At 35.7% G+C, this 16,812-nt stretch overlaps 2 protein-coding genes across 3 annotated transcripts; both read left to right on the plus strand.

The window, feature by feature from the left end:
* The first annotated feature begins 5,470 nt into the window (after positions 1 to 5,470).
* Positions 5,471 to 7,914, plus strand: LOC132183009 (putative terpene synthase 9). The gene is made up of 7 exons (XM_059596394.2): positions 5,471 to 5,783; positions 5,888 to 6,134; positions 6,217 to 6,589; positions 6,674 to 6,892; positions 7,026 to 7,164; positions 7,255 to 7,503; positions 7,618 to 7,914. Exons 1-7 carry the CDS (start codon positions 5,523 to 5,525, stop codon positions 7,909 to 7,911), a joined length of 1,782 nt encoding a protein of 593 aa, XP_059452377.2. The 5' UTR covers positions 5,471 to 5,522; the 3' UTR covers positions 7,912 to 7,914.
* A 3,372-nt stretch (positions 7,915 to 11,286) lies between these two features.
* On the plus strand, positions 11,287 to 14,876 carry LOC132175676 (allantoinase-like). 2 transcript variants are annotated; one of them, XM_088516988.1, is made up of 8 exons: positions 11,287 to 11,593; positions 12,089 to 12,152; positions 12,479 to 12,646; positions 12,882 to 12,954; positions 13,203 to 13,279; positions 13,531 to 13,567; positions 13,641 to 13,726; positions 14,662 to 14,876. In XM_088516988.1, the coding sequence occupies exons 3-8, from the start codon at positions 12,644 to 12,646 to the stop codon at positions 14,773 to 14,775; spliced, it is 390 nt and encodes a 129-aa protein (XP_088373114.1). In that variant the 5' UTR covers positions 11,287 to 11,593; positions 12,089 to 12,152; positions 12,479 to 12,643; the 3' UTR covers positions 14,776 to 14,876. The 2 variants fall into 2 exon arrangements, with proteins under 2 accessions (XP_088373114.1, XP_088373115.1); XM_088516989.1 differs by lacking the exon at positions 12,089 to 12,152.
* Positions 14,877 to 16,812: the final 1,936 nt, after the last annotated feature.

The raw sequence follows: 16,812 nt of genomic DNA on the forward strand, positions 1-16,812 counted from the left end.
TGGAAAAAGGTCCCAGCTGAAGAAAAGAACAAGTTGTTGTTTCATGTTTAGGTATGAATATCAATGTAATGTTTAATAATATGTTTCGTATGGAAAATTAATGTGACACATTTTTTACCATTGTTTTCTTATCTATTATGTATCAGTCAAACTTCGCACTGAATATGGAACGATACGAGCACATCAAAGCTGTTGAACATAAATTGGGTCGTGCATATGCTAGGCTTCGTTCGAACTTGTATAGGGATCATTACAAGAAATATTTTGATGGCATTGATAAAGACGATGATGAGGGGATTGCCAGGGCTAAGGCTATTGGGAGGGAAAACGTGCCAGCAGGGTATGGTCCTCAACAGTGGAACCTAATATGTGACTCATTTGATGACGGTAAATGGAAGGTAAATATATATTATTATACTGATTAGAATATTCAAATTGATATAATTTGCATGCACTTGAAGACATTTTATGAATAATTGTGTTTTTTTTTTCTTTCCAAATTTCATAGAAAAAGTCTGAACGAAATACCCTAAACAGAAGCAAATTGGAAACAAATCACACAGCTGGGACTTGTTCATTTGTCAACGTCATTTACAAAAAGGTAAGTATCTCGTACCATAATTTAATGAAAGTAACGTTATTTAGTGTAAACTTTGATTATATGTATTATGTGTAGGAACAAGAAACAAAAGTGAAGCCTAATCCTGTTGAACTATATGAGGTTACCCATACAAGAAAAAAGGATAAACAGTTTGTGAACGACAAATGCAAAAGTCTATATGTAAGTAACTGTTTACGATCCGATTATTAAGTTGATTAGTGAAGAACATGAATAGTAAACTTGCATGAAGTATATGTTAAACTAAGGCCAACTATGACTTGTGCAGCTTCAAATGCAAGAATTAACAACCAGTGAGGCCTTAGAGGAAGGCAATGTGGAGGGAACAAGTGCGGATGACCGAATGCAAGAAATAGTCACACAAGTACTAGGGGGCCGACGAGCTGGGCACGTTAGAGGAATGGGATGCGGTCTTATTCCTACCCCTTTAAGAACTTCATCTCAAGCGTTCACCCACTTCGACAACCACGATGAGTGTAGGAAAAGACAAGAAGATACTCAAAGCGAGCTTCAACAGACTAGAATTGAACTTCATCAGTACAGAGAGAATTTGCAAGCCAACGTTGAGGAAACGAACAAATTAAAAGCCACTGTTGAGTTCTTAATGTGACGTATTGGAGGGTTAGTGAAACTCTACCTATGCATTAATTTTACAAAAACACACATACTAAGTAATCGTTAAAAAGCTTATTGATCATTATATGAAATTTTATTCTCTTAGGTCTGGAGGGAGCTTGCTTGGAGGTGCATCAAGTGAAGCCAACAATTGAGGGAGCTTTGGAATAACTTTATTTAGGATGTACTCTTTGATAGCATCTATTTGTGATATATTTTTTGATACTATGTATTTGGATAGTTGTTGGTACTTTCTATTTGCTAATGTGTATTTGACTATTTGTTGATCGTGATCTGTTTGGTAATGTATATTTGTTGGTACTTTTTATTTGGTTTATATTATATTAAGATATTCGCAAAATTTTTGGTTCAACAACTTTTGAGTTAGTAAATCTCCCTTGACATGGTTATCAAGGTTAAAGAACTTTGAGTAAATAATGCAAGGGAGTAATAATATCTTTCTAAATTTTATTTTTAAGTGTATGCAGGATGACAAGAGTACAAGAAAGTTAAACCGCCCAAGCAGGTTCTCGCTTTAATATATTTCATGAAGAAACACATTTTTAGTATCTCTTTCTCTATCATTTTGGGTTTCATTTTCATTGTCTTTGATATTATATATTGGTTCATTGTGGTAGATTACTCAAATTGCTTATGATGATGAATTGGCAAAGAAGAGAATGCAGATAAGTACTTTATTTTGGGTTTTGGAATTTTGCTGCCCATGAATTGTAAAACATATATTTAATAGTTTTCTCCCTTGGCAGGTTTGGTTAATGGGGCAGTTCTCACATATTTTTTATGATTTTGATGAGGTTAGTCATTTTGAGTTATGTTTCTTGTGGGCATTTAGATTAGTTTGATTATTTCATATATTAATTGATTCATCAAACAATGTTGTTGTGTACTTAAACATAAATGCAATGTTTCTTATAGAGGTATTCTACGTGCATTTTATATGCCCATGCATGGAGTTATGTTTCTCCGGATAAGTTTTCCTGCTGAATTCTTTTAGTGTTGGTTTCTTCATAGTGAACTTTTTTTTTTGGCCTCAATCTTGTTATTAGGCGCACAATGCTTATCATGGTGTTGGCATTGTGAAATTGATGGGCCGTAGCAGTAGATATATAGCTATGCATGCATCCCTAGCTAGTGGACAAATTGACATATGTTTGATTCATGAGGTACTTATTACTAGCAATTAATTGGATAGTTATCTTTGTGAGCTGTTACTGATTCTACTGATATGCACATCTAAGATATCTTTTAATTTGCACGGGCCTCATGGTGTTTTGAGTCATCTGAAATACCTGATTGAGACAAAGGGTTCGGCTGTTATTTGTGTCGCAGAGGGAGCACGGCAGGTGAGTTACGTAAGGAATTCATATTTTCGCTTTTGGGTTGAATACTATTAATTGATCAGGTGATTGAAATTGTGCAGTTCTTTTTTGGCTTCATGAAATACTGTGAAAAATTGCCTGTGTTCATTTCATTGCATTGCATAGATCTTATAACTTCTTCATTATATTTTTCCCCAAGATGAAGAGTAAAATTCAGTATGTTATTGTTTTTTGATGCAGAATTTTATTCAGAAAACTAATGCTAAAGATGCGTCTGGGAACATTGTATTTGGAGATTTCGGTGTCCACATTCAACAAGAGGTTGGTGGTTGTATTTTGACTAATTTCTTGTGGTCTTCATCTCTCCATGACTCTTGAGACAAGTTAAGTGGGTTGATAAATAATGAGCTGACTAAAAGTCTAATTTTTAACATCATTGATATGTGTTGCATGGATAAGAATGGACTGCAGTTTGGCGTTTTAGTTGTCATTTGTCACTCTACAAATATGATATATTTTAAGCCATCAAGATCTTACTCTATTAGTGACTCTTTTTGCTGACTGACGATTTGTGTGAATTGTTGCACTTGAACTGGAAATCATTAGAAAACCTCCTGCTGTTGCGATCGATCGCACTCCCAAGTGCGATCGATCCCAAAATTTCGAAAACCTACTGATGCTACGATCGATCGCACTTGGAGTGCGATCGATCGCAATTTTCCGAAAACCTACTGATGCTGCGATCGATCGCACTTGGAGTGCGATCGATCGCAATTTTCCGAAAACCTACTGATGCTGCGATCGATCGCACTCCAAGTGCGATCGATCCCAAAATTTCGAAAACCTACTGATGCTACGATCGATCGCACTTGGAGTGCGATCGATCGTAGCATCAGTAGGTTTTCGAAATTTTGAAAACCTACTGATGCTGCGATCGATCGCACTTGGAGTGCGATCGATCGTAGCATCAGTAGGTTTTCGAAATTTTGAAAACCTACTGATGCTGCGATCGATCACACACAAGTTTGCGATCGATCGCAGTTTTTTTTTTTTTTTTTGTTTTTTAGGACTATTAGGGTCGACAAATGTGGACCCTAATGGTCTCCAAATTTTGAAAACATACTGATGCTGCGATCGATCGCACACAAGTTTGCGATCGATCGTAGTTTTTTTTTTTTGTTTTAGGACCATTAGGGTCGACAAATGTGGACCCTAATGGTCAACTAATCAGCGTCCACTTTGAAGTGGACGCTGATAGTCAATTTTTTTTAATATTTTTGGACCATTAGCGTCCACAAATGTGGACGCTAATGGTCAACTATTAGCGTCGACTAATTCTTTTGTGTACATCATCTTTAGAGTCAAACACATGCATCTTTTAGGGTCGATAAAGTGGACGCTAAAAGTCATCATTAGGGTCGACTCTAAGTAGACGCTGATAGTTAGTTTTTTTTTTTAATTTTTTAGGACCATTAGCGTCCACAAAAGTGGACGCTAATGGTCCACTTTTGTGGACGCTAATGGTTTAACTATCAGCGTCCACTTTGATTTGGACGCTAATAGTTATTATTATTATTTTTTTAAAATGGCCATTAGGGTCCATAAAGTCGACCCTAATGGTTAACTAAAAGTGGACGCTATTGCTTGACTATTAGGGTCGACTTTCGCTTCCGTTTACATCATCTTTAGAGTCCAAACATTGTGACTTTTAGGGGCGATAAAGTGGACGCTAAAAGTGATCATTAGGGTCGACTTTTAAGTGGACCCTGATAATCAGACATTTGATCATTAGGGTCGGACTATTAGGGTCGACACTTTTAGGGTCGAAAAGTGGACGCTGTTGGCAACAGCGTCCACTTTAGGGTCTTTAGGGGCGACTTAAAGTCGCCCCTAAAGACCTAATTTCTTGTAGTGATGATAACAACATAAACTAATAATTGAATATTGAAAAGTGAATTTAGAAGGAGAAAAAATAACACATACAGAAGAGAAATACCCTAATTACCCCAAATAAGCAAATAGGGAAATAACCCTGAAAGATTTAAATTTAATTAATACTTAATACTGAATTAAAAAATAACAAAGACTATATATATGCCTTTATATAGGGTAGGCACCTCTTAATTTAACAAGAAAAAAGAAAACAAATCCTAATTGAAAAATGAAGACCTAATCCTAATAGAAAAGAGAGAACATAATCCTAATGGAAAAAGGGAAAACCCAATCCTTATTAAAAATAAAAAATAAAACACACATACATAATTAAAATAATAGTTATGTCGATTTTCTTCTGCATCAACGTCCATGGCCACTGCCCGGTTCAACAAAACTTTCTCAACTAGACAATAATTTTCTTATTTTTTCATCTCTACTACACAAGTAACAATTTTTCCATGTGTTATAATTACTCCGCCATCGGTCAGTGATTTGCTCCCAAAATAGAGATAAAGAGAATACAAAAGAAAGACTAGAGATGTAAGATCACTACTCGGAAAGTCTCGTGTAAAACAAAACGTTAAAAAACGACTAAAGGGAATCGAAACCCAAAAAAAAAAAAAAAAAAAAAAAAAAAGAAAAAAGAAGTTTTTGGTGAAAAAGAAGTTTCAGCGGCCACTGTTGTACGTAAAGCTATCCTTATGTGAGCTTCCTATGGGAGAGGAATATTGATGTCGTATTGAACCATTTCTTCCTAAGCAGAAGAGTCATATGTAAGATCACTACTCGGAAAGTCTCGTGTAAAACAAAACGTTAAAAAACGACTAAAGGGAATCGAAACCCAAAAAAAAAAAAAAAAAAAAAAGGTTTTTGGTGAAAAAGAAGTTTCAGCGGCCACTGTTGTACGTAAAGCTATCCTTAAGTGAGCTTCCTATGGGAGAGGAATATTGATGTCGTATTGAACCATTTCTTCCTAAGAAGAAGAGTCATATGTTTGATCATTAACTTTGCTCATGAGATTACCTTCGAGCTTTCCCATGGAAATAACGATTTCCTCCGCCTCCTACACCTCATGTTGCCTTACGCTTAACTGCCCAAGAAGGGTAGTTCGGCCACAGAATAGAAGCAGCAAGCAAAGCCTCCCAATAATCTCGCCCTTCATGATCGTCTCAAAGTTGAATGAGTTGCAAAAAGTGCATCCACGGCGATCAGCTGAGTACCATCCCAGCATTTGGGACCTCAAACTCATTGAGTCCTTAAGCACCCATTTCACTGTAAGTCCACTTATTCTCACATCTTAAATTACCGCTTATTTTAAAAGTGTTTCTTAATTTAATCATTTAAACAATACCTTATAATTATGTACGTGATCTTGCAGTATGAGTTGTATGATACTCGACTGGAGGAGTTGAAACAAAATGCTAAATGCTTGCTGACGTCCAATAAAGATCCTTGTGCTCTATTAAACCTTGTTTCCACGATGCAGCGGTTAGGAGTTGCTTACCACTTTGAAAAGGAGATTGAAGAGGCTCTTGCTCTTTTGTATCCACATCTCACTACCAATATTTACACCACCGCTTTGCAGTTTCGAGTTTTAAGACAACATGATTTTTCGATTACCTCAGGTGATGTCATAGTTTCACCAAACCTATATGTTTTTCGTTTTGTTTCTATGAAGCCTCTGAGTCATTTTGGCAAAACATGCAGATGTGTTTGACAAATTCAAAAGCAGCGATGGGAGATTCATGGACAGCTTAAGCAGTGACATGGAGGGACTTCTGAGTTTGTATGAAGCCTCACACCTAGGAATGCATGGAGAAAATATTTTGGAAGAAGGCAAGGATTTTAGCATAAAAAACCTGAAATCATTAATGGGAAAATTGGACAGTGATTCAGCTGAGCAAGTGAGACAATCAATGGAAACCCCCCTGTATTGGAGGATGCAAAGAGTTGAAGCACGGAACTTTATTGATGTCTATCAAAAGGATACTGCAAAAAACTTGACTTTGCTTGAGCTGGCTAAGTTAGATTACAATCTAGTGCAATCCGTATATCAGCGAGAGCTTGAAGAGTTAGCAAGGTAAACCTTACTTTGATCCATATTCTTCAATGGAAGACTTCGCATAAGATAATTAACATGTTTGAGTTTGATTCATATATATAGGTGGTGGAGAGACTTGGGTTTTAAAGATAAGCTACCCTTCTCAAGGGACAGGTTGATGGAGAATTATTTGTGGGCCATGGGGATCACTTTTGAGCCCCAGTTTTCAAAGTGCAGGATCGGCATCACCAAATTTGTATGCATATTATTAGCTATTGATGACATGTATGATATATATGGATCGCTTGATGAGCTTGAATCCTTCACTGATGCTGTGGATCGGTATAAGAACAAAACAAACACCATTAATTATCAACTCTACCACAGTTTATTTTATTTTGTCCAAACCATTATTACTTGGATCACAAATATTGTAACTTTTTTCTTGTCTATCCTCTTCTAATATTTTGTGCAGATGGGAGATGAAGGCAACGGAGGACCTTCCCCAATATATGAAGATCTGCTATGTTGCCACGCTTAACTATGTTAATGAAGTGGTCTATGATGTCCTCAAAGATCAGGACTTGGACACTTTCCCCTACATTAAGGAAGCAGTAAGAAAACTAAAATAATTAACAGAAACGTACACATTTGTGATGGGCATGAAATGTGTCTGATTGGCATTCATTAGTTTTTCATTGCAGTGGTCAAATCTTTGTAGATCACATTTAACAGAAGCGAGGTGGTTTTCCAGTGGATACACTCCAACTGTGGACGAGTACTTGGAAAATTCATCGATTTCTGTGGGTGGTCCTGCAGCCATTTTCCTTGCTTATCTTCTACTTGGGTGCACCATATCAAAAGATGCACTTGATTGCTTCAAGCATGATTCTGAGCCAATATATTGGGCATCCCTCATAACTCGATTAAGTGATGATTTGGGGACTTCGGAGGTACAAATATTTGCAATTAAGCAACAAATTTTGACAATGAAAGTACATATTTATATATTAATTAGATAGATATGGCTTTTTACTCTATATGCATTCTCTTTCTTCTATTGGTAGGCTGAGAGCAAGAGAGGGGATGTGGCGAAATCCATCGAGTGCTACATGGTACAAGAAAGTGTATCCAAAGAAGAAGCTCAAGATCACATAAAGAGATTAATGAACTATTCATGGAGAAAACTGAATGAGAAGGGTGCCAAAAGTTCCCTCCCAAAATCCGTTGTGAAGATGTCAATAAACATGGCTCGCACTGCTCAGTGCATCTACCAACATGGAGATGGTCTTGGGACATCGACTGGGGTGATTAAAGATCACTTGACCTCGTTAATTGTCAAACCTATCCCTTTTGAATAAACTTAGTGTAGGGGGATATGCGTTAAATAAAAATAACACTATCTCTTGTTTTATTAATTTATCTCTCTAAACTCAATATTTTAAAAGACCTGGATGTATTTAATTTATCTTGCACTTCCCAATTTTTTTTTTTTTTTTCAAAAGTTAGTTTCTAAATTATGTGTCACCATCCCATTAAATTTAATATTTTGAAAAATGTGACACCAACTCATAGGACGGTAACACATGCATCATTTGAAAACTTACTTTTGAAAAAATAAAAAATAAAAAAAATAAATAAATCCAAAAGTCACATGCTCAAATGTGCCGAGCCCAAAGCGAAAGGCAACCCAAACGGATTGGTGCACTAAAACTCCATAAATGATAAAGATTTTAACACTTTTTTATTTGTGTACTAAAACTCCATAAATGATAAAGATAAAGTTTGAATTTAAAACATTTATTCTGATAACATATTAAATTATCACTTATTTTTTTAAAAAAAATTAAATTACTAGGAATAAGTAAATTTAATTATTTAATCTCGCTGAGAGTTCTGCCTAGATGCTATTTTTAGTAGGGCTAGTAAAACAGGTTGGTGGGTCGAGTTCGATTCGACCTGCTTGACCCAGCAATCTGATAAGGGTAAATCCAAAGATGATTCGTTTATCTAATCATGTCAAACTCTTAAACTTGAACACGACTCGTGAGTGACTCGACACAATCTGTATTCCATGTATATATATATACACTACAAGCAATATGGTCTTTAGCGACCAAACAAATAGCGGCGACCCAAAAGTCGCCGCTATTGAGGGGTCATTAGCGGCGACTTTTTTTAGTCGCCGCTAATGACCCATTAATAGCAGCAACTTTTGGGTCGTTGCTAATAGTGGACGCTCAAAACCCAAAAAAAAAAAATATTTAGCAGCAAAAACAATAGCGGCGACTCAAAGTTGCCGCTATTAAGCATCATTAGCGGCGACTCCTCTGGGTCGCCGCTATTAAACACCAATAGCGGCAACCGATAATACTCCAAACAGCGGCGACCCTAAAGTCGCCGCTGATGAGGGTCAACAGCGGCGACTCTTGAGAGTCGCCACTGATGAGTGATCATTAGCGGCGACTATATAGTTGCTGCTATTGACATAAGAAAAAATTTAAGAAAACATAAGTAAAAAACTCATTAGCGGCCACCACAGAGTCGCCGCTAATGAGTGATCATTAGCGGCGACCATAGAGTCGCCGCTAATGAGTGGTCATTAGCGGCAATATTAGGGTCGCCGCTATTGACACGGGAAAAAGTAATTAAAAATTAATTAGCGGCGACTTTATAGTCGCCGCTATTAATGGGTCATTAGTGGCGACTAAAAAAGTGGCCGCTAATGACCCCTCAATAGTGGCGACTTTTGGGTCGCCGCTATTGACACGGGAAAAAGTAATTAAAAATTAATTAGCGGCGACTATAAAAAGTGGCCGCTAATGACCCCTCAATAGTGGCGACTTTTGGGTCGCCGCTATTGACATGGGAAAAAGTAATTAGCGGCAACTAAAAAGGTCGCCGCTAATGACCTCAATAGCGGCGACTTTTGGGTCGCCGCTATTTACCCCTGAAAATATATATATATTGGGGCGATGCTATTGATCCTACATATATAATAGAAAAAATTATTTACCAAAAATTCACCTCCGATCCTCCAATAATATGTCATTATTTCTTTTATATTAATTATTGGTGAATTTTTTTCTATTTTTCTATTTTTCTATTCTTATTTTGTATAAAAAATCAATATTTATTTTTTTTCTTTTAAAGAAAACAAATTCTCCTATTAATTATTATTGAAGTTTTCTATTTCTTATTCTTATTTAAACATTTGATCGAACAATCGACCGATCTTGGTGAATTAATTCGATTGATCGTGATAGGATCAAATGATCGATCAAACATCCGATCGATTCGGATGAATTAGTTCGATTGATCGTGATATGATCAAATGGTCGATCAAACATCGATCCTAATGAATTAGTTCCATTGATCGTGATGGGATCAAATGTTTGATCGATCATCCAATCGATCATGGTGAATTAGTTCGATTGATCGTGATAAGAACAAATGATTGATTGAACATCCGATTGATCCTAATGAATTAGTTCGATTGATCGTGATATGATCAAATGTTTGATCAAATATCCTATCGATCTAAATGATTTAGTTCGATTGATCGTGATATCTTTAAATGATCGATCAAACATCCGATCAATCCTAATAAATTAGTTCGATTGATCTTGATAGAATCAAATGTTCGATCGATCTTACTGAATTAATTCGATTGATTGTGATAGGATCAAATTATCGATCAAACATCCGATTGATCCAACTGAATTAATTCGATTGATCGTGATAGGATCAAATGATTGATCAAACATCCAATCGCTCCTAATGAATTAGTTAGATTGATCGTGATAGGATAAAATGATCGATCAAACATCCGATCAATCCAGGTAAATTAGTTCGATTGATCGTGATAGGATCAAACGATCGATCAAACATCTGATCGATCCTAAGGAATTAGTTCGATTGATCGTGATAGGATCAAACGATCGGTCAAACATTTGATCAATCCTTGCGAATTAGTTCGATTGATCGTGATAGGATCAAATGATTGATCAAATATTGATCCTAATGAATTAGTTCGATTGATCGCAATAAGAACAAATGATTGATCGAACATCCGATTGATTCTAATGAATTAATTCGATTGATCGTGATAGGATCAAATGTTTGATTGAACATCCGATCGATCATAGTGAATTAGTTCGATTGATCATAATAGAATCAATTGATCGATCAAACATCCGATTGATCCTAGTGAATTAGTTAGATTGATCATAATAAGATCAATTGATCGATCAAACTGGATACAATTGAAGGTTCAATCGAACATTCAATTGAACTATAAGCTTTTTATATTATCTTAGTGCATTAGTTATATTGATCTTATATTATCTTTGGATTTTGCATTGATCTTATAATTAATTATAAGATAAATATCAACTTAATGATCTTTATCAAGTTTGATTTATTAAACGAAAATTATTAGTTAATATTATAACAATAAAAACATATTACAAGAGAAAATAAAGAAAAACAAAAATAAATAAAAATTAAAAAATTATAAGTATAATTTTTTTTTTAAAAAAAAAAAATTACCCTCAATAGCGGCGACTCTGGGGTCGCCGCTATTTAAGGCTCATTAGCGGCGACTGGGATCGCCGCTATTGAGTGTGAAAAATGAAGCACCATCCATGGCGGGGTTTCTGAAATTTTCGGACCAAAAATTTCATAAACCGCGTCTGTTTTTCCCCAAGCCTTCAAAACACCAAAATCCCTAACACCCCTCTCACTCACCTCCCTCATCACTCTCACTCTCGATCTCTCTACCGCTGCTCTCCCAAAGTTTGACCGACGAAAACTTTCATACAAGGCTTTGTTGAAGAGAGGGGAGGAAGCAGGACCATCGTGAGGAGGGTCTTCATCACTAAAGAGGGGGAGGAGGAGGAGGAGGAGGAACGAGAAGAGGTCCATGGAGCCTTCAATGGAGTCGCGGACACCAAACCTCCAAGTCCTTCCACTAAAGTCAAAAAGAAGAAAGAGGACTACGAAGACGACGATAATAGGTTTAAGCTGCGAAACGGCAGGGAGGTCAGTTTCTTTTAACCATCTCTTTATACGTTTCAGCGTTGCTTGGGCTTTCAATTTTGTTACTGGAATTATTACTTAATAATTTATTTAGTTTAAATAATGCTTGGTTGGTTGGACTTTATTTCTTGGCTCAATTTGATGAAAAAGATAGAAGCTCTTTTGTGTTAGAATAAAATTGAAGTAATTAAATCCACCATTTTCCCTTAGTGATAATTTATAATGGTATGGTTTTGAGTTCAAACCCTACGGTGGAATATGCTAATGATGTAAATTCGGGAAATAACAGTTACAAGGGAAGGGTGTGATCTGTAGAAATTTCAGAAGGCTGAATTGAGGTTGACAATTGTTATAGATATCAAGTATTACGAGTGTGATTATTGGTGAGCGTAAACATTCTTATTCTGCTTCGTCATTTTTTTTTTCTTCGTAAAGCTCTATCTGAAGATGAAAAGGGGGAGAAAAAAAGAGAGGTAATTGGACCATTCATCTTTTCAGGTATTTGAAGAAAAAGCCTACCTTGTTGGTGTTGAGCGTAAAGGTGATACAGAGGATTCTTTTGGTAAACAGAGGATTGTGGATTATAGAATATAAGAACCTTGTTATAATCTACTTGTTTAGCATTTGGGATTAGGATTTCCCAGCAAAAAGTGTAATTTTAAACCAAATCGCTGTGGTTTGGGAGTGCATTTTTAAAGTGCACGATTTGACTGCATTTTAAAAAATCGTTATTTTTAAATCACACATCGTGAAATTGCAAACCAAATGGACCCTATCTTATTGTTGTTAGTGTAAGGCTAAATGTTGAATCATTCTACAAATATTGTTATGATTATCATTTTTCAGCTTAATTAATGTATTTTTGTAATGAAATGCATAAATGGGCAGTGGAAATAAGGGGAGGGAAGATTGCATCCATTGTTAAAGAAGAGGATGGGCGTGCCAGTTCCAAGGTGGGGCATATAGTTGATTATGGAGAGGCTTGTGTCATGCCTGGCCTGATTGACGTGTAAGCTGTGTAAAACGTCTCTCTTTCTTGTGGTCTATTTCTTCATGGTGTGTATATAATTTAGCATAATAAATGGTTGCATAAATCTGGTGCCAAATTTTGTGTAGTGTTCTGCAAAAGACAACATATTGATTTACAAACTTCTATGTTTCATGATATATGCCGTTTTGGTATCTTGTTGTCATTAATCCAAAGCAAATTTCAGCATGGTTTTAAGTATAAAAAGATAACTTATTTTAACAAAATATATAAGATATTCATTTTGATTTTGTTCATGGTAAGCATGCACATCTTGATGATCCTGGAAGAGCAGAATGGGAAGGATTTCCTTTAGGGACTAAGGCAGCTGCTGCAGGTGTGGCAATCTCCCTCATTTAAATTTGTGTTTCAAAGGTCCTGTGGACAAAAAATTTTTAATTGATTATTTCTGCTGAATTTACTGGCTTTCCAAAACCGCCCTGTTGACATCTAATATCACAATTTGATTTTTCTTTGTCTATTAAATGTCAAATAATTCTCATGCAGTACCAAAAGTTCTGACTCTTGTGTGTTGATCTCTTCTGTTCCACACCCAAATAATTTGGTATCACTGTGTTTCTACAGGTGGTATAACAACATTGGTTGACATGCCTCTATATAATTTTCCTTCAACTGTTTCTCGAGAGACTTTGAAACTCAAGGTATGGATAGATGAGCAGCAGTGCATTACTTTGTTTTGGCCCTTAATTTTTTTTTTAATCATTTCAGTGACCTTTCTATATTGTAGTAATGCATCTGTCTCATTTCGTTTAAAAATGAACTTATGCATTTTAATGGGGTAGTAAGTAGTTGCAGATAATTTCAACTAACTACTGGTTTTTTTTTTTTTTTTTTTTTAATTTTTTAATTTTTTTTTTATTTATAAATTGTCTTTAATGCTTCTGCTTGATAGATTGAAGCTGCAGAGGAGAGAATTTATGTTGATGTTGGTATGCTCCTGAAACTATTCCTTAGCCTAATGATAATTCCTGGACTATTGTCTATTAACTATACCACCAACAGGTTTCTGGGGAGGTTTAGTTCCTGAAAATGCATTCAACTCAAGTATTCTTGAGGGTCTCCTAAATGTTGGTGTTCTTGGTTTGAAGGTAACTATTTCAGAAGTATTGTCAGTTGTCATCGATCATTCTTAGTTTATCGATTCACTTCATTGATGCATTAACAACCTAAAAACTCTAAAACTGTTTAGCATATATAAGATCACTGTCAATTGTTTTGAGCCACAAAAAAGGTGCAAAACTATTATGCTCAGTTTTTCTTTTCCCCTCTATTTCAAGACATGCAAAAGGTTGGATAATGCTTTCTTAGATCAAGAACTAGAGGAGAAGAATTGCATTGTATTTTAGGGTTTGATTGCATTCTATTTGCAATAATTCTATTTTATAATGCAAAAGGTTGGATAAGACTACTCTGTTGATAATATTTCCCAATTGGAACAACAGTACCTCCAATTCCTTGTTTCTTCTGATTCTTAATTTTCCAAAAATGACTTTTGGATGATATTGGCTAGTTTGGCTGTCTTGGGGGATTGCCATGCCTAAAGTTTGATTGTATCACTTCTCTTTTTCCTTAATCAGTTTGTCGACTAAATTAATCATTCTAAGATAGATGATGTGTTGCTCTCTAGCTAAGGACTGTAACTCAAGATCCAGCATCAATTCACAGAGCCTAAGTTTCTGGGGTTTAGTTCTGTGGTGCTCTGGAACTTATAACAATTCCAACTTCTATATGAAGTATAGCTTTGTGGGCATAGTACCAACCATTTTTTGATCTTAGGAACTTTCTATTTGGCCAACTTGTAAAAATGGTTCTACCGGCTAAAATTGGAAACATTGTGGTAATATCTATCATGTAGGTTTCTAATTCCATTATGATCATTCAATTTTGATAATACAAGTAATTATATGATGAAATATAACAGCATTAGTATGCATATAGTCTCTAGACCATCATGACTAACTTTTATTTGTCTGATAGGTGTAGCATTGGGATTACCTGATAAAGTTTTCTATGTTTTTTGTAGTCTTTTATGTGTCCTTCGGGGATCAATGACTTTCCTATGACAAATGCCAGTCATATTAAGGTATGTTTCCTGATATTTAGTCCAAATGTGCATATTAATAATCTATCTGAATAAGAAGCAAAACCAAAGTGAAGAAGACCGGAACTCCATATGATGTGTTTAAGCTTCAAAATTTGAGTGTTCTGTTATTTATGATAAATCAATATATCATTAGCAACCCCATTAAATCAAGCATCATTACTTTTGTTGAGAAGATGCTAATGGACTTATAAATATGTTGAAAATTTTATAGTGGTTTTTTTTTTTGTGAACTGAATATGCTAATGGACCTATAATTGTTTTTTTTTTTTTTTTTTAAATCATTAGCAGCGACCTTGAGGTTGCCGCTAATGATTTTTTTACTGTTATAATTAAATAGCGGCGACAAAAAAGTCGCCGCTATTGATGGTCATTAGCGGCGACCCAGATGTTGCCGCTAATGATGATCAATAGCGGCGACATCTTGGTTGCCGCTACTGACCATCAATAGCGGCGACCAACATGTCGCCGCTAATGACCATCAATAGCGGCGACTTTTTTGTCGCCACTATTTAAAAACATCAGTAGTGGCGACAAAAATGTCGCCGCTATTGACCATCATTAGCGGCGACACACAGCCCATTTCAACCTTTTTTTGCGGCAACAAAAAAGGTCATTAGCGGCGACTAAAAGTCGCCGCTATTGACCCATCAATAGCGGCGACCCCAAATGTCGCCGCTATTGATCATCAGTGGCGGATTAATACCAGCAACTGAATAGCGGCCAAGGGTCGCCGCTATTGATCAATAGCGGCGACATTTTGCTCATTAGCGGCGACTTTGGGTCGCCACTAATGAGCAAATTTCTTGTAGTGATATAGATGTACAATTGAAAGTTTAAAAACTAAAGATAACATTACAATATCAAACTATAGTTACACTTCACCCCCCAAAGTTTGGAGCGATTTTTAATTCGACCTCCAATGTTTTAATTTTTGCAATGCCTTCCCCCCCCCCCCCCCCCCAAAAAAAAAAAACTTCCAAATTTTTGCAATTCAACCAATTTTATCTCAAAATTCCCATATTGCCCATAATTTTATTTTATAAAAAAAAAAATAAAAAATTGGGGGTGCAAAAATGGCCAGATTTCGATTTATTTTTTATTTTTTATCATCACTACCTTAATAATGTCATTTTTTGGGCCAAAATATTATTAAGGAGTCATCAATTGTGGGAATTTTCGTAGGGCATAAAACATATATTAACATAACATATCATCCAATTGAAATAAAAACATCATTATCGTTTTTGAAAACCATTTCAAAAACATTATTTTACCTAGTAAGTAATTGTAGTACCTCGAGTGTTTATTAAGGTTGTGATTAGTTCTAGGGGGGCCAATGGGTTTGTTAAGTTAATTAGGGTTCATTGGAAGTGAAAATTTGATTTTTGGCTTTCAGCCTAATGTTCGATTTTGTTATATACTGAATGTCCAATCTAAAACCCTAAGACCGTTGGAACAACAGTACACCGAATATTTCAAGGTACACTCGATTCCCGAATGTTTCACACCTAGCAGTATTGTGTAAATCAGCTCATTCTTATCCTTTGTTTTTTCTAACCTATAAATACCACACCCTCTTTGACCCTTTAGCTTATTTCTGCCCTTTAGTGTTACGTTTTGTGTGAGTGTGTGTGAGAGCTTTGGAAAAGAATGAGAGTTCTTGGTTGTTTTTGGTTTCAAGGAGGTAACTTTCTTAACTTAACTCATTCCTTATATTGTTGTTACTGTCTACGTGTTTTTCATAGCTTAACTCATAGGTTTTTAAGCTTGTAATTGTGTTGTTGGTGTTAATACTAGCTTCATGATGGTTTAGAGTGTTAATGATGTTTGATGTAGTTCTTTTTGCATGGATGTGTTATTATGGCTTAGGACTCCATTAGGGATCTTGTTAAGACCAGAACTTGCCTAGAACTAGTTTGGTAGATTTTTGGTTCAAAATGGATTTTCTACCCGGCACTAAACATTCGACCTTCAATGTCCGAATGTTTGATGTCGTGCATAAACTTTTGATACTCATTGTCCGAACGTTAGATGGTTAGGCAGAAAGTCTATTTTGAATATATTAAGATT

The sequence above is a fragment of the Corylus avellana genome, chromosome 5 (assembly GCF_965113065.1).
Source record: "Corylus avellana chromosome 5, dhCorAvel1.hap1.2, whole genome shotgun sequence".
NCBI classification, from domain to species: Eukaryota; Viridiplantae; Streptophyta; class Magnoliopsida; order Fagales; family Betulaceae; genus Corylus; species Corylus avellana.